The sequence below is a fragment of the Phaenicophaeus curvirostris genome, chromosome 14, assembly GCF_032191515.1.
Source record: "Phaenicophaeus curvirostris isolate KB17595 chromosome 14, BPBGC_Pcur_1.0, whole genome shotgun sequence".
NCBI lineage: Eukaryota > Metazoa > Chordata > Aves > Cuculiformes > Cuculidae > Phaenicophaeus > Phaenicophaeus curvirostris.
This window is the reverse complement of record NC_091405.1, coordinates 8,676,518-8,693,782: the sequence shown is the minus strand read 5'-3', so window position 1 is coordinate 8,693,782 and position 17,265 is coordinate 8,676,518. Positions and strand designations below refer to the sequence as shown.

The 17,265-nt window shown below is 50.2% G+C and overlaps 1 protein-coding gene across 4 annotated transcripts in view; it reads right to left on the bottom strand.

Annotated features, from left to right (window-relative positions):
• Positions 1-7,238: 7,238 nt before the first annotated feature.
• The window catches only part of IRF8 (interferon regulatory factor 8), an 81,144-nt gene continuing 71,117 nt past the window's right edge, over positions 7,239-17,265 (bottom strand). The window contains exons 1-9 of one of the 4 annotated variants that reach the window (XM_069868585.1): positions 16,628-16,648; positions 13,742-13,916; positions 12,445-12,628; positions 11,311-11,399; positions 10,713-10,824; positions 10,315-10,362; positions 9,438-9,824; positions 8,984-9,099; positions 7,239-8,415 (exon numbers count right to left, since the gene is read on the bottom strand). In XM_069868585.1, coding sequence (XP_069724686.1) covers positions 8,239-8,415; positions 8,984-9,099; positions 9,438-9,824; positions 10,315-10,362; positions 10,713-10,824; positions 11,311-11,399; positions 12,445-12,628; positions 13,742-13,915 — 1,287 coding nt within the window. In that variant the 5' untranslated portion in view covers position 13,916; positions 16,628-16,648 and the 3' untranslated portion in view covers positions 7,239-8,238. Of the gene's footprint in view, positions 8,416-8,983; positions 9,100-9,437; positions 9,825-10,314; positions 10,363-10,712; positions 10,825-11,310; positions 11,400-12,444; positions 12,629-13,741; positions 13,919-15,413; positions 15,443-15,595; positions 15,607-16,627; positions 16,649-17,265 lie in introns of those variants that run through there. The other 3 variants (XM_069868584.1, XM_069868583.1, XM_069868587.1) reach the window with 3 other exon arrangements.

Genomic DNA, 17,265 nt, shown 5'->3' with positions numbered 1-17,265 from the left:
TCGACTGCTGAGCACCACCAGCCTGTAAAGCCCCTTGGTTTCTCACAACCCACGGCAAGGCTATAAATATATCAGAATTTCCAGTCTCTTGTGAAGACCGAGAGTTTCCCATATGTACTCTGAAGGCAGAGCCATACAGGCTGGGCACAACAGGTTTGTTTCTGTGTCCTGTGCTTGGCCTGATCTCAGCCCAATGAAAGGATACTCAGCACTGTTGCTTTCTGTGGCCAGGAAAGAGGAACCGAGGCAGCACTGCGCGCTGGAGACGCTCTCAGGCTCATCAGGAGGTCCCTGGAAATTCCTCCTTTTCCACGAGCAACTAGTACCCTATCCTGCCTAATGGGGGTAACCACCTTTGCCCTCTCCCCTCTCCGCATCGTACACCTCTTGGCCTTTACTTCATAGAGGCTGGTCACCACAGCCATGAGTCAGTTAATGGCATTAAAGACGTCCATGGAGAAGAGCTGTGCTGGGGACTATGACCCACCACATTACAGGCACAACCTGTGGTCCAGGCTGTCCTTTAGCCACTGTTTTTTTGGGTCCAGCACAGCAAGATTCATCTGCCAGGTTTGCTCCTTTCTTTTCCAGATACCTATTGACTGATAATGGGTTGGTAGATATTTGGCAGGCCTTGGTATGGAGCATGTTCAGCCTTCTCTGCTGACTTCCTTCCACCAGCTTTTCCTTTGCTGCATCTGTAATGAATCTTTCCCCCTTCATTCAACCTCACCTCTCATTTTACCCCACTTTTCTAATCTCCTGCTTGGTTGTGAACACCACAGCCTGCCTTCTCATCCACGAGGCTCCTTCCTCCAGGCTCTCCTTGCCCTTTCTGGTGACTCTACAAGGAAATATTTCCCACTGCTTTTTCTTCCTTGCCTTAAGTGTAATCAAGTGGTCCCTTCCCTTCCCTTCTCCACTTGAAAGCACACTGCCCCAGGAGACAGAGCTGCGAGGCTTTGGCAGGCTCTTCATGGAGCAGATCCCAGTGGCACCCCAAGGAACTACAGGAGGTTATGGTGGTTGTGAGCATTTAGGAGTAAACAGAAAAACCCAGAGCATGAACATGAGTAGAAGCAGCAAAACAAACCAGAAAATTCTAAGTATTGGGGATTTTTATGAAAGAATTGTCGAGACATTCCTCCAAATTAAAACCAGACTATCCTTTCTGGGGCAGTGGTGTAAAACCATCCCCCAGACGGATCCCTCTCACTATTTTCTAGCTGTGTTCACTGGGAAGACCATTCTGTGGCTGCACTACCTTTCGCCCCTGAGGACGTGTCCATGAGCCAGATTTATCTTGGGGAGAAGTAGTTACTTCTCAAGAGAAATACAGAACAGAAAGATCCAGATGAGGGAATCACTTGTTTCGAACCACCGTGCTGCTTCCACATACCTCAGCTGTCCCACCCCACACCTCCCTCAGGGGCTGCAGCGCATGGGTAACGGGATCCGCTCTGCCATTGCTGTGCAAAAAATGCGGAAACGCTGATTTTGGTAGGAACCTCTCTGGGAACCTCAAGAAGTTTCATGTCCCAAGGTGGATTTGCATGATATCTTTCCTAAGCTGCAAGGATAGGCAGGGAATGGGGTTGTCGGGTGTGGGAGGAGACCAGGGCTGAAAGAGAGGAGTATCCTTGAATTAACCAGTGGAGGTGACTTTGCTGACATGGAGAGACCAAGGTGATACTTCGTGGCCTCTGGACACAGCTGGTGCAGTGTGGCATGGACAGAGACCTAGGTCTGGTGCACCAAGGCATCTGGTGTCAAGGAACTGTTTGTTTCCTTTATGTCCTCAGTGAGAAAAACAGGTTATTACTCAATTACAACTCCAGTTTCTGAGCTGGAGCTCAGCACCAAGCTAAGAGGTAGATGCAATCCTTCATCACAACCAGATCCAAGTATCATATTCAGATCAGCTGGAGGCTGTCCAGCAACTACTACTTAAGGGACATCACTGACATCACCCTCCAGATGTGCTCCACACACCTCTCCCAGTCAGAATACAATGGCCCTGCAAGCATCTGCGTGGCACAGCTGCCTCTCAGCTTGCAGGTGAGGATGAACAGGAGAAACCCTTTCCACACACTTTACTCTCCAGTGCAATGGAGACTGTCACTGCCATCTGCTCTCCATCAGCCTTGAGTTACAAGATACAGGCTACAGGGTTGGTTTTTTTAAGGCAGCTGAGCTCATGCTTTGGCCCAGCAATACCCCGTCTTCAGCAGAAGTAGCAGAGCAGGATTCATGCCAGCAGCTCCCAAATCCATGTACCATTCTCCAGCAATGGTTTTGTTGGCTCATTGCAGTGGAGATTCAGAAGATTAATTGGGGTAAAACTCCCTTTGCAGCCCATCAGAAGAAGAATCAGGAACTGTAACACGCTGGGTATCAATATTCTTGAAATCCACAGCCCACTTACTCCAAAATTCAAAATCACGTTATTGTTTATAGTTCCCTGTAAAACATCCAGCAGAAGTTAGGAAGCTTTACATGAGCCATGTGAACTATACCCTCAGCGAGAACTGGAGCAACTCTTCTGACCATCCAGCTACTCTCGCAAAACTGGATGGAATAAAAGAAGGAAAAAGAATGTTTCTTCAGCTTGCAGGGGTTTTTTTTATTGCCACATCACAAAGACCTTTTTGTGCAACAACCTAAAATGCCTTTTTGCTTCTTTGCATTTTCATGAGCATTTTAGGGCCGAGGAGAAGCTCTTTCATGTTATTATTCTGAAGAACAAGAGAGGCCCAAGTTACCTGGTATCTGGGTGGCTTGTAACTCACACAAAAAGCTCTCCAACTGTACTTAATGGTTCCAGCCATTTTGATGCATCAGGGTGTTTGTGTTGTCGCAAGCAAATCACATGCACTAAAAATATGCTCAGGGCAGGACACAATATCTAGGCTCATGCAAACTTGGAGGGAAGGGAGGGGATTTCAGCCTGGACCTTGCCTTCACAAACTTGATCTCATAATAAACGCTAAGGTCTGACAAAACAAAACAAGTACTGCTGTATTTCTTATCCCTGTGTATTTTTGCAGCTGAGTCTTGGGTGGAGCCTGTTTTCATGACCTTGTATCTGGTGTTACAGCAAAGACTTGCAGGAGGAAGAGGTCATCTGTCAAAAGTGGATTCAGAAAAATAAGTGGCTGTCATGCTTGCTGGAGTTCAGAATCTCCATTCCTCTGCATGAGACCTTTCTGCAGCCAAGTCTAGCTTGAGGAAACCAGCTGGCTGGCTGCCTCCTCAGGCTCAGATCCTGTGACTTCTGCCTCCTCGCCCTCAGCTCTTCCCAGCACCTCGTCTGCCTGCCCTGATGGAGCTGAGATGCCCGGAGCTGAGATGCCCAGAGCTGATGAGATGCCTTCTGACCATCCTTCCCCTTCCACTGACTGCACAGGTCTGACTTTTTGAGAAGTGTGGTTTAATGCTCAGCCAATTCTCACCAGCCATTTAGGGTGACCATCCAAAGCAAGCATGAGTTGGAAGTGCCACACAATGCTGGTTTGAGTACTGAGCAGTCACACAAAGGTGCAAGATTTGTGGTCCACCAAAGACAATTCTAGGTGAATCATCCTGCCAGGCTTCCTTCACAAGGCATCGCTTAGGTGTCCTTGGCATTAAGACCAGCCAAGGAGGAGACAAACTATTTGGAGAGGGAGGTACAAGACCCCGAGTAGCTCTCCTGCCTTCCTGAGGGCAGGGAAGAAATGTCCTGCTGCTGGTGACCATGCAAAGGAGGGTGCTTCCCATATTACAACATGCTCGCAGGAAGAACCCGAAGATGCTCATTGTGGACAGCCTGCTGTGCTGAAATGGGGCATTGAGCAATCAAACCAGTTGGAAACCCTGGTGTCTAGAAATAAAAAGTGACTGTTTGTTTTCTAACGCCTGGAGGGGCTGGTGGGGGCCCATGCCAAGCAGCAGTAGGTTGGAGGAAGCAGCTGTAGCTGGTCTCTGTTGTACTCCTGAGCAGTTCAACTGTGAGCTGGGATCTGCAATTGAATTGTGGTTGTCTCTCTGTGCAGAGCTCTTGGCCTCCAGAGCTGGATGGGGATGACTCCAAAGCTTTTTCTGTTTCGCCAGCTTGAGATGGGCCTCCCCAGAAAACAAGAAAGTATTTCCGCATCAGGTAGGTGTTTGATGGCATTACTGCTCCAACTCAAGCATATGTTCAAAGTGCAGGAAAGGGAGGAAAGCCTTCTCATTCATGCTACCCACAATCCTGCTACACTGACAAGGATCATCCGGTAGAGTGGGATGCAGCCTGTGCCACAGATGCTGTCCCTGGAAGTGTTTCACGTGAGGTTGGATGGGACCTTGAGCAGCCTGATCCAGTGGGAGGTGTCCCTGCCCATGGCAGGGGGATTGGAATTAGATGATCTTTTAGGGACCTTCCAGCTCAAACCATTCTATATGCAATGAGTACTGCATCCCCAGGATCTGGGGTAGGATCCCCAGCTGAAGACATGAGCCATTGTTCAAACTTGCCAACAGAAGAGCCATTAATGAAGAAGAGACAACACCAGGAGCCAAGGTTTCACTTCAGTGAGGCCATAGAGAAGAACTCAAGTGAACAGAAACCAGCGAAAGTATTTGAGCTCCCAGTCACCCAAAACCACTGAGATTCAGTGCAGCTGCACAGAGCAGCTCCCTGGAGATGCCCAAGGGGACAGGCAAGGTGCAGGACTAGGTGCCCAGGATGCAGGCACCAACTCTGGGCTGAGGCACTCCTAGACACCACCAGCACCAGCTTCTCAGCCAGGGTGTCCTGCCTGGCTGGCCAAAGGTTTGGGGGAAAAATATGATGTGCATATTCTTGGTTTTACCAAGGCCACCACCAGTCTGAGCCAGAGCATCCCTTAGTGCAATCTGGCACAGTTACCTTGAAGCCAGCTCCTTCCTGCTGATCCTTTGACTTTGAGCAAGTGTCAGCCTCAGAAGCTTCTCTCATGTTGGATTTCAGGGTGGGGAAGGCAGAAACTCAACACTACTGTGAGTCCTACCTGAGACCTGAGCAAAAAGGGAACCCCTACCCATAGTCACACACCCCATCACAGTATCCTTCTTCTACCACACTTCTGCCAATGGTGCTATCCCACTGTTTCCTTCCCAGTCCCTCCACACCAGTTGTTTCCTCTTAGATATGGCTTGAAAGCCATTTGGGATGGAGCCATCCTTCTAGTTTTATGGAGCAAGGCACAGCATGGTCCCAGACCAGGTCCTGGGTTCTGAGACAGGATTGTAACACTAAAAATAAACATCACAGCTGGGTCCAACAAAAGGTGCCTCCACTCACCACTGCTCTTCTGCGGTCTTGGGGTGGAAATTGAAAGAGCCCTGAATACATAGCAGGTGGCTCCAAGCAAGCACAAGGTGGTGGTTTCTGAGGAAGGACTCGCACCAGGACATCTGGTGAAGCCGCAAGTGGTGCTTATGGTGTCCTAGCCTGCAGCCCATCATGTGTTTCACAAGTAAGCACGTGTTGTTCCAGCACAGGCCTCCCAACCACTGGCTTCCCCCACCAGGCACCTCATTCAGAGGAAGGTGAGTCTTCCTCACGCTCTGAAGGAGCACAAAGAACAGGATTAAACCCTGTGAGAGACAGCACAATGGCCCTCAGCTGAAAAAGTGAAAGGCTGGGGATGAATGATTGATAGTGCATCTACAAGGTGCAACCCCCACCTCCATGACCAAGCATCCTGTAAGAGCTTACAGGAGTTGGGTATTTCATTGCACTTAGGATCCTGATGCATCCTCAAAAAAGCTTCGTCTGTAGCCATTTTCACTGACAAGCACCAAAGCCTCTTGCCACAATGCCTGTAAAGGACATGCACAAGGGCACAGGCAGAACTGTAAAAGTCCCACCACCATGGTTGAGACATGGAGAATGACTTAGCCATAGAGTGGTGTTCTCATAGCATTAATAGCTTGGGATGCAGGACCTCCCTTAATCCTAACATGCAACCACAACGTTTCAGCTGGGTCTCGCATCTCAGAGCACTTTTTAGGTGCTATGAGTTGTATGCTGTCCACTGTGCACCTACTGCTCTTTGAGACAGAGGCTGCAACTGGTTACCCTGGAGGGACACAGAGGGGTCAGCTTCAAGTCCCACAAGAGCTTCATTATTTTATTGAAGCTTTATAGAAGGCAGAGCTGTTCACCCTAAAAGAGCTAGCAATACTGTAGACAGAACAGCCTCCAGGCAGAGGTGAGCTATGGTCAACCCACTGCAGGTCAGGATGCTCACATCTTAACCATGTTCTGACCACATACTAATGAATAGGGAGGTCTCTCATGAACGGAAAAATGCAGAACAGAACAGAGGGCTGATCTATTCTAATACACAAGCAGGGAAGATACCTTTGCAGCCATCTTCTCAGTATCTAAGGGGACTCAGCCTCCAGCTGCCTGGGCAGCCCAGGCATCCCCTGCACAAGTGCCAGCATACCCCACTACCTTGGTACCAGGGGTACCCCATGAAGACTAATGCTTCCCTGCCTGCATCCCTTAGCAGGACTGGAACAGAGCACACAACAAAGCCTGCTGTGGGGAAAAGATCTTATGTTACTGTTTGTCCTTCACATGGAGCAAGGAGACAAATCACACGTGGTCCTCACACACTTCCAGAGCCTCTTGAGGTATTACCGCTATACACAGGCCTGAGATGAAGGCAGGCAAGGGTGCAGATGGCTCAGTCTCCCCTGCTGTAATATTGACTTTGCTGTTTGACCAAGGCAGATGCTCCCTCTTTGCCTTTGATTCTCCCAAAACAATGCCCACCTCCACTAGATGCACCTCATTGAAAAGGTGGATGGAGAAGACAGTGCGAAAAGGCTCCACCAGGCAATCAGTGAGGAGGAGACTACAATTTGACTTGGAGTAGGACCATAAGTAACTGTTCCGTCATCCCACGAGCTTGGAGTATCACAGCCCAGGTCAGTGCTGTGGCAGATGAGCAGGGATCTATCTTCATGTACTTCCTGGAATGAAGACTCTTCAAGCAACACCCTTGTCCTCCCTCCACTGCATTAAAGCTATTTAGCTTATTCCTCTCCTGCCCCGGAGATGAAGCTGTGCTGTTACAGAGCAGGAGGGAGGCAACCACAGATACTTAACACACCCCCCATCACAGGGAAGACCAGGGTAGAAGAGTCAGAGATGCTAGGCTCACCCAAACAGATATTTGACATGCCACCCACTGCAACCAAAAACCACCTTGCAAGAAAAATACAAAATATAGCACTTTAATTGCAGGAAGATAAAAAAATTACATAAAAGATTTAATAAACCTAAGGCATAAAATAAATAGGCAGCTTAGCAGTACGCACACATGTGTAGTCCTGGTTTGTGTCAGCTGCAAGGCCCAAGCAGCTCCCCAGTGCTAGGTGCACACACCAAGCATATTCATGAGGATTTACACACGGATGCCGCTGCCTGGTCACGCTTGAGAGAGACCAACACATGCATTTGGGAGGGCAAAGCCAACCTATTCACACTATGCTGCAATCTTTAAAATTAAAGATATGTATTTATATAAACTCTGGTTCTGGTTAGGAAAAATTAAGATTCCTAAGTTCTTATATTCAACATTTACATATATAATCTTTGCATTGGTTTCCAAATTTCAAAATACTTTGGTATTACAGATAAACATATAAACCCCATCGCAAAACTAAAGAGGCATTTGAGAAGGTTGTCCTTGGAAGACATACTCTGTCTTCCATCAGCAGGAATAAAGCCCTGATTTCTGGAAAGTATTTCTTTCCTACACTGGAGCATTTTAAGGCTTTTTCAAGAGTCACTGCCTACCAAATCTCTACTGTCAGCAAGGTCTGAGTTACAGACCACTGGAGCAGATTGGTACAGCTGTTGATTTTTGGTTCTGCTTGACTGGCCATTAACAAAGGCAACACAAAGCACTGCCAGCCCTAACCTTCCTGCACAGCTCAGATGCTGCTTTCTCCTCCTCATTAGCAATGGACAACACTAGATGGACTACCCTGCTTAGTACAAAAGTTATTTTTATCAGTTAAGTGTCTGTGGGATAGACACCAAGCATCCAATCAACTTTCTCACAGCAATTTTTACTGCTGTATTTATGCAGACTCTGGACTGGAAACAGCAAAAAACGAAAACCAACTTTCCAAAAGGGGAGGTTAGGCACTAAGGGGACCAAATGGGGTCTAGATGAACCCAAACCACCACACTATCTCTTCAGGGAAGAAGACTCAGACAGCAATCTGTTGGTTTTCTCTGAAGAGCGGTCGCTGGTGTGTTGTGCAGATGTCCTGGAAGATCCTGTACACCTGGTCATGCTGTGTCTCATCAGCTATGGGGAGCATAGGGCTGCTGCTGCAGGTCTTCCCAGCCTCTTCCACCACCTGCCTGACACACAGCTGCTCCACCTGCATAAAGCAAGAAGTAATGAAGACACTGAATGAAGAGGAATGTCTTCAGGCATCTCCCACTGCAGCCATCCACCCCCTCCAGCCCAGGCACCAGGGTATGTGGTAGGAGAGACACAGAAAAGCAGTCATGCCAAACAGATCCAGGTGGCCAGGTCCAGCCAGGTCAACAGGTCCAACCCCACAAACCAACTTAGTAAAAGCACCTCTAGGAGAAAAGGAGCAGTCACAAGAGCTCCTCTCCCAGCAGAGCTATACAGAGGTGAGGACAGGTTGGGGGACATCCAAGCATATGCAGAGTGATCCTCTAGCGCAGACATCCAAAGCAAAAAAGTGACAGGTCAGAAAGTTGTGCAGGGAGGCATAGGACCTGTCTCTGAACCTGTAAAATTCCCTCCAGGACCTCACAGACTTGGCAGGTCTCTGCTTGCTCAGGGGTGGATGCAACACCCTCCCTGCACTCTTCATACAAGCCGCAGCCTTCTTGGCCCAAGGGGTACCCACACTGGGTGCAGGCACCAGAAACACCCTATTCATCAGCAGAGCTCCAAAGGGCAGCCCTCCATACCTGAACAAGGATGAGTTTACACCGCAGTGGCACCGCATCTGGGAACTCTTCTCCAAAACACAGCATGACTCTGCTGTCTGGGAAGCGGCCCTGGTTATTGTAATACTGCTGCAGCTCTGCAAGGAGAGGGGAAAGACTCAGAAGCTGTCTGCTGCAAGCTGCCAGCCTTCGCTACACAGCATTTGGACAAAGCACCCTGGCATGGAACAAAGCTGTGGCCTCAAGAGAAGCCAGTTTTGTTGTGCAAAGCCTCCAACTAGGAGGAATACGCTAAGGAGAACAAAGCAGGTTGCTCCTTCCTAGATCTGATAGCATCAGCTACTCATCCAGAGCAACTGGGTAACCCATCAGTGATGGACAGTGATGACTTCAAAGTGCTCCAAGGCAAAAGGGCTCCACCCTTTCAACCCCCCCTTGAATGGACAAAGAGAAAGAGGGGAACACTCCTACAAACCTCTGAAGAACAAGTTGGTATCAAATATCTTCACCACCTCATCCCGGTCCAGTTTGTTTGGCCTGTCCTTGTAGACCATGGTGTTCCCACTCCAGAAGACCCTGCCCTGGCACAGCCTCTTGATGAAGATGCCCTGCTTGTTGCTGTGCAGCAGGACACCCCTCTCCAGGTGCCCAAAGAGCTTCCTGGTGATCTGCTTCTGGCGGTCATTCTGGATGGTGTCAGCTGAGGGGAACCGCACATGCTCCAGGGCATCAGGGGTGTAGAGCTTCTCACCATGGCTGGAGGGCTGGCTGAGCGAGATCCGACAGCCCTCGGTGTATGAGGTGGTGACATGGCCCACGAGCCTCCCCCCGTAGTAGAAGCTGATCACCATCTGGGAGTAACCTGAAGAAGACAAATCCCATCCGCTCTTCACTGCAACGCCCAAGCCCTGTGAGAGCAGCAAAATTTCCTAGGAGCAAGTCTCACTTAATGGAGGGACCTCCTACTTGCTAGAGGACATCTCCAGCACTCAGTCCAGTAACAGCACTGATCAGCAAGCGAGAGCTCCCAATACTGAACATCTTCCTTCTGCCTTTGCTCCACACTTCCCTTCCTGCAGGCAGATCTCACCACAGCAAAGGCACAGCTGATCCCAGCATCCCAGGGAAGCCCCTGTGCCAGGTTTGTAGACACAGGATAGCAGGCAGGATGAGTACCTGCTGAGTGTGCAAACCCTGTGAATACTCAGAAGGGTGCAAGACCTCCCAAACCCAGGGAAAAGCATCCCCCGAGGCAGGGAGCAGAGTCAGAGCCACCTTGTACCACTGTACACACAAGACTGAGCCCCAGAAGGACTTTTGATGGCCACAGTCCAGCATGGGAGCTACCTCACCTGAATGATGCTGCTCATAGCCAGAGTACCCATTCATCAGGGGCAATGCTGTGGGCAGAGAGAAAGAAAAGTTGAGCCTGCGTGCTCAGCTCCCAAACCCCAATCCCCCAGATCCCTTACACCAGTCCCTCTGTTCTGTCTCCCAGGCACATCAGACTTCCCAGCTCCCACACAGAAGATGCCAACAAATACTCCAAGGTGCATTTAATCTTGTGCAATACACACATTTGGATGCCTGCTACCAATCTCAGTATTCATAATTAGCACTTTAAGTATTCTTAATTAAGAAGATAAAATACAATTGTTGTCCACTGTCCATCACTGTACAGTAAGTTTTTTCTGCTCCAGAAAAAAACTCTTGGTTCCATTAAACAATGCACATGCTGTTGGCTACTTACAGGGGCTGGGCTGCTGCATCCACCAGTCAGGTATTGGGGGGTTCCTGCAAGTCTCCTGTGGGGGCGAGGGGCTTCTCTTGATGATCCCCAGGTATTCATCTACACAGGGCGGCTGTGCAAGACCAAACACCGGAATTATAGTGGGTTTGATGGCTTGGGCAGCCGCTGCCCTGCACAGAGGCACCTGCAATGCTCAGAGAGGGTCCAAACGGCAAAGCCAAGAGGATGCCAATGCACTTTTTTGGTTAGAGCATGCAAGTTTGGCATTCCTCAGGCCATACACTCAAATAACACCCTCAAGAGCTACTGAGCAGAAGCTGCCCAAGGAGACATCTAAGAAGGGGGAACAGAGCTGCAAAACAGCCTCCATCCCCCAGCAAAGGTCTCTCCCATGCAAACACAAATCAAAAACATGAGGTATCCATCAACCATGTTCCAGCACTGGCTCATATGAACGAGCTACAAAACCCAGCATTATTCACCAGGCCAATGCCCAAAGCTCTGCAGATTGAATTTTAGGAAGGCAATGCTCTGTTGGGCAACTGCCTGCCATCCATCCATCTGTGCAAGGTGACCTGCAGCCACATTGAGGGCTTACCTCTTTAATGAGGTCATCAATTGCAGAAGAACTGCAGTCCATCTCCGTGGCATCATTCAGACTGCTCCCATTGGCAATGCCTGCTTTGCCTGGAAAGAGAGGCCAGGAGACACAGTAAGTATACACACACCCCTGCCGTGGCTCATCTCCATGATGAGTTTTAGAAACCCTTCACCCTGTGAAAGTTATGAAACTGAGAAACAGAGCAGGGCTATGTAACAGCACCTTGGGGGTGCCTGCAGCCCTTTCCAGCTCCACTCAGAGCTGCTTTTCAGGACTAAAAACCTGTTTGCAACCCATTGTCTCAATGCACACTGAACAGCCACAAGCCAAATGAAAAATCCAGCCAGCAGTAAAGACAGAGCTAGAGCAGAAGGTTGGGGTTTTCTGAGCACCCTAGAGACCAGGGCGGCTGCCACTGCTTCTCCTTTTGCCACTAGCCACCTCAAGCACAGTCATGCTGCTGGTGGGAACCTGCAGCGCCATTTGCATAGCAGTGGCGTGCCCCCCGTGTGAACATGGCTGGAGAAGACAGAGATACCAAAGGTCGATTTCCCAAGAGGGTTTTTTTTGGGGTTTTTTTTTTTGCGAAGATTTTTACTTTTAAAAAAAGGAAAAAGTACACACAAGCCTAACCACAAATAAAGATATACTTAGTGCAACCTGTGCCGCACCGGCCAACACAGCAGTAACTGCTCTCTGCAAAACTACTGCTACTCTAATTACTGCTGGGAAGGTAGAAGCAATTTATTGCAACTCCTGGCCATCCACCCAGGGCAGATGTTGGGAGGACAGAAGGCTGAGGCTCAAGTGCCCCCCCGCCAAGGAGGGAAGGATTTTAGATTTGCCTCTGCAACATCTGTAAGGGATGAAAGTTTACAAGATGCTGCAGTTATCCCCTATTTCCTAAGCAACAGTTTGAGAGAGAGAAAAATGCCTGTCCTTCATCCTCACATCTCTGCCACCTTTGTGACCAAAAGGACATCTTCTGCAAAGCAGGACAAGCAAAGCATGACAGTGCAAGAGCCACATCTGGCCAGGAAGGTCTGCTCAGATTTAGGTCAGTGGCACAAGCCATGGTTACTTGGAGGGCTGACCTGCATCTGGCAGTCAGTCTCTTATCATGGCACTCACATTTCTGTTCCTCCTCTGGCACAATCCTGTAGACCTTGTAGGGCTCAGAAATGTCCAGCTGGGACCTGTCTGTCACCTCCTCAAAGTCAGGGCTCTTGTTCAAGGCACAGCGCAGTCGTGTCTTCCATGTGGCTGGCTCTGCTTTGTCACCTTCTTTGAACTTGCCTTTGAAAACAGCCCAGGCCTGAAGCAAAGCAGCAAAAAAATCCCCCCAGGTGAGCTCTGCAGATCCCCTCAGCCCCCAGAGCAAAGGCACTGGGGCTGCAGAGAGCATTTTCATCTCCTGACCCTCTGCGTCTTGCACTCTTTAAACCATCTCACGTGCATTCGCAGTTTCACTCCTAGATTGCAAACACATACAGAGTCACCACACGTGGGGATGTGTATCTGGGAGCATCACCTGCCCCAGAGATGCACCTGGGTGCAGAAAGGACTGCAGCACCCAGATTTTAAAAAGCAGAGGTAAGATCATAATATGTGGCTTCATCTCTACACCAGCAGGTCAGGAGCTGCTTGTGATGCAAGTAATTACTGCTGAAGCAGTGGTGTTCCTAACAACCTGAAGGAAACCTCAGCTGAAGGAAAGAAAAGTCAAAGTAAGCCTCATTTTCCAGCTTCTGACTGGGACATAACAAAATACACATAACAAATATTGAAAAAATACATATTTTTAAAATATACATATTTATTTTAAAGATATTTCTATATTTTCAGACGGTGAACTCAATGTCATCCCTGATAACTCAGTGCTCCTGAACAAGCCACCAACCAGCTATCACTGCCCTGAAAGCAAACTCCTACTGGCATCAATATTTGGAAGCAGAGACAAAGGGAAGGGAATTCCTGGGGAAGACCTTTTTTTGTTCAGGATGAAAATCTCCAGTGTTTCCCCAAAACTGGAAATCCAGACTCTCAGGGAAATCCAAAACCTTCTTTCCCTCCCGCAAAGTCTTTTTTTTTTTTTTAAATCCAGGCTTTTATCAATAACAGCCTGGTAAGAAGATAAAAAGGATCAAAAGGAACAGATCAAAAGAGCACATCAAGCTCCTTCTCGTGTAAGGCTACAATTCAAACACACCTAAAACAAACGTAAACTTGGCACCAGCGTTTAGCTGAAAGGAACAAATACCCCCAAAAAAGCCTTAGAGGCCGATTGTGGGGTAAGTGTTATCTGCAGAGGTTAGGGATGTAAAACTCTGAGAACATGGGCCATCTCCCACCGGTAGGACTGTCAGCAAGGAAAAACAGCACAGAGCCCAGAAACCATGGAAAAAAGGCATTCATCATCTGTTTCTACCTTGAAAATAGAGGCATCCACCTCCTGGTTGTAGTCTTGCTTCCCAGCATGTTTCCAGGGGATGCGGAACATGGTTTTCTCCTCATTTTCCCAGATGAGCCCAGGGTACAGCTCACTGTCAATCTGCTCGATCAGCCACTGCCGGAGCCGCCGCCCGCCGTTGCGGTCACACATCCTGTATGGAACGAGAGATCCAAGCCCTGTTAGCTCCCTCAGCACCACCCCACCCCAACTGGCGTACAAGGGATTGTGCCATGCTCTGGTTTGCCATGTGCACAGCTGGCAGCGGCACTGCCTGCAGGGATGAGCAGTTATCGGTGGCTCCGTGAGTCCTACGTGCCAGTGTCTGTGCATTAAAATGCACCCACACACGCTTATTTTGTAATAAAAAAAATCAAGGCAATTTCCTCCTTCCTCTGTTCTAGCAATCAAAGGTCTGCTCATAGAAACAGGCTGACTTCATGCTCTGCTTACTCCTTTTTTTGCTGCAGGATAAGTCACTTAGGAAGCAGACAGCCAGGAATTAAAGCACCCAGTTCTGCAGTCACCTGAGCAAGTGACACTAGGACACGCCATCCTAATGCAGATATCCTTTACCATCTGCAGGAGATGGGAAGCAAGTGCTGTCCCCAGCTGACCCCGACACGAGGGTCTGTCCCGGAGAGGCACTGCCTATCCGGGGCACTGGTTCCAGCAGCCTCCAGAGACACCACAAGGACGGGAGCTGCACAATCAATCCTCTCCAACAGAGAACTGATGCCAGGATGGAGCAGCGTGAAGTCAAGCCACACTTACTGGAGATCTTGGGTCATTTTTAGCCAAAAAAAATAGGTGACTTCACAGAGGACCCAGGAGAAAGTTTCTCCACCTATCTGGAAGTAAAGTGCCAGGCTCAACGCTCCTGCATCCCCTGTCACCTTGATGGCAAAACCTTAAGTGACTTCAGAAGTCAGTGCCCTGGCAGAAGTGACCAGCACCCCACTACCAGCCCTCCAGGCCTTTTGGGCTCACAATCCTTCTCCTAGTTTCACCAGACTGCCTCTTACTCCTCCTTTTTTTATTTACTGCCCCACAGGAAGGCTTTGGGAAGAGGATGAGGATGTTCCCAGCACAGCCTGAGACCTGGTAGTACCTGCTTCACCAAAAGCTCACACTAGCCTAGTGCCACCAACTCCTGTTGCTTCTTCATTCCCCTGTTGTTGCACAGCAGGACACACGGATCTCCCTGGCCATCTGCAGCAGAGCCTCTGCTTTTAGGGACGGTGAGAGCTATCACTCCTAGCCAAAACAACACCAAGGGCACAGCTCCGGACCTCAGCTACCTCTCCAGAGCTGAATGCCCCAAAGCACCTGCCAGAGCATTTCCCCAGAGGGGTGGATACACCCAGCCCCTCCACAGGTTCCTTTTGGGAGCACCCAAGTTATGTCAGCATGAAGAGCCTTAAAAATACCCACTGAAGTGGGACTTTCCCAATCCAGCTTGTTTTCTAGAAAGCCTGTTCCCATCACTGCAGAAGCCAGCGCTCCACTTCTCCTCCACAGGAGGCTGATCGAGCCCTCCAGGCTGCCACACAAGCCAACACACACAAGACACATCCAGAGGCTGCACCGCACCGTCACCCTCCCGACCCCAGCTCCGAGCCGCCACCAGGCCCTCCTCAACCCAACCAACCTCGGCTTTGCCATGGAGCGGCGAGGGCACCACCAGCTCCCGCGACCCCAGCGCCACTCAGCACCGAGAGGGCTCAGCAGTGCCCGGGGCCGTTGGTGTTGGCACTGGGCTGGGTTTGCCCCGCTAACCCCAGCTCCCCGCAAGCCCCTTCCCCAGCGCGGCGAGGCCGCCGCTCCCGCTACCTGCGCTCCGCGCCGCTGTCCAGCGCCCTCCTTCCCCGCGCCCGCCTTTTATAGTCTCCGAGGGGGCGGGACCGTGCCTGGACACGCCCCCTAGGCGATGATAGACAGCCCGTCACCCAATGGGAAGCCGTCTCCGCCTCCAGCAGGCCAATGGGAAGCCGCCCAGTGGGGGCGCGCGCGGCGGGGGCCGCTTTCTCTGCAGCGCGCGCCTTTCCGAGAAATGAACTGGCGGGGCGGGGGCGGAGTAGGCCCCGGTGCCACATCAGGACCCCGAGTCCCACATAAGTCCATACACAGACCGGTCTCTCCCCAGTCCCCAGATCGGTCCATCCCCAGGCCCAGAGCAGCCTCCTCAGTCCCAGATCAGTGTCCCACGTTCCCAATCAGTCCAGCCCCGGACCAGGCTCTCCATCAGTCCACCCCCAGAGGAGTACTCCCAGCCCCAAACCAGTGCCTCAAGCCCCACATCGGTCCGTCCACAGGACAGCCTCTCCCCAGTTCCACCCCAGTCCATCCTCAGACTCAGAGCAGTCTCCCCAGTCCCGTGTTGGTCCATTCCCAGTCTCAGACTGGTGTCTCCCCAGTCCCAAACTAGTGTCCCAGGTCAGTCCACCACAAGAACGGCCTCTCCCCAGTCCCAGATCAGCCCATCCCCAGCCCTGGATCAGTTTCCCCAGTCTCAGATTGGTTCATCCCCAGTCCCAGAACAGTGCCCCTAGTCCCAAACCAATGTCCCAAGTCCCAGGTTAGTCCATTTCCAGTCCCAGATCAGTGCCCCCCATCTCAAACCAATGTCCCAAATCCCAGAATGGTCTTTCCCCAGACCATTCTCTCCCCAGTCTCAGATCAGCCCATCCTCAGTTCCAGATCAGCCTCCCCAGTCCCAGACTGGTCCATCCCCAGTTGACTGGTCCACCGCCAGTCTCCCACCAGTGTTCTCAGCCCCAGAGCAGCCTCCCCAGTCCCAGACCAGTCCCCCCAGACCCAGGTCGATGTCCCTAGTCCCAGACTAATCCATCCCTGGGCAGTTACCAGTTTCCTCCTGGATCAACCCCAGTTGCGTTGGATCAGTCCCTTCCTCGCTGCCCCCAGTCGTGCCCAGCAGCCCTAGCCCAGATGTACCCTGCTGGGAGCACTGGTCACTGCAGAATATAAAGAACCGTCTGCAGCCTGACTTCAGAGGGGTTTTTTTGGGATTACCAGATTACACACACATTTCTTGGAAGAAAACCATAATTACTCCCTTGCTGGTAATACAGAGAAATGGCAAATGTAAAGAGCTGTGCAGATGGTTTATTAAAAATAATTATCCGAGGGATGAAACCTTTACTGTTATTTCTAATAAATAACGTCTGTAAAGGCCCTTGTTTTTAAACACTCGACTGATCCTAATCAGATCCACCCTGTGAAATTTGTGGAGAGCCAAAAACATTTTTTTGCAATCAAATATGGTTAGGAAAGTTATTTCTTTTTTCTTACGAGGAAAAAATTCAGTGGGAGGGCAGGGGGGTTGAATCACTGCCCCATGTGACACTGGTCCTGCCTCCCCATGCTGGCTAGAGACACCTCCACAACCCCCTAAAAAGTACTTTCTTTCATAAAAGTTCTGGCAAATGCGGGATATTTTAAAAGGGTTTCATACAATCAAGCCTGTCCATGACTTTGTCCCC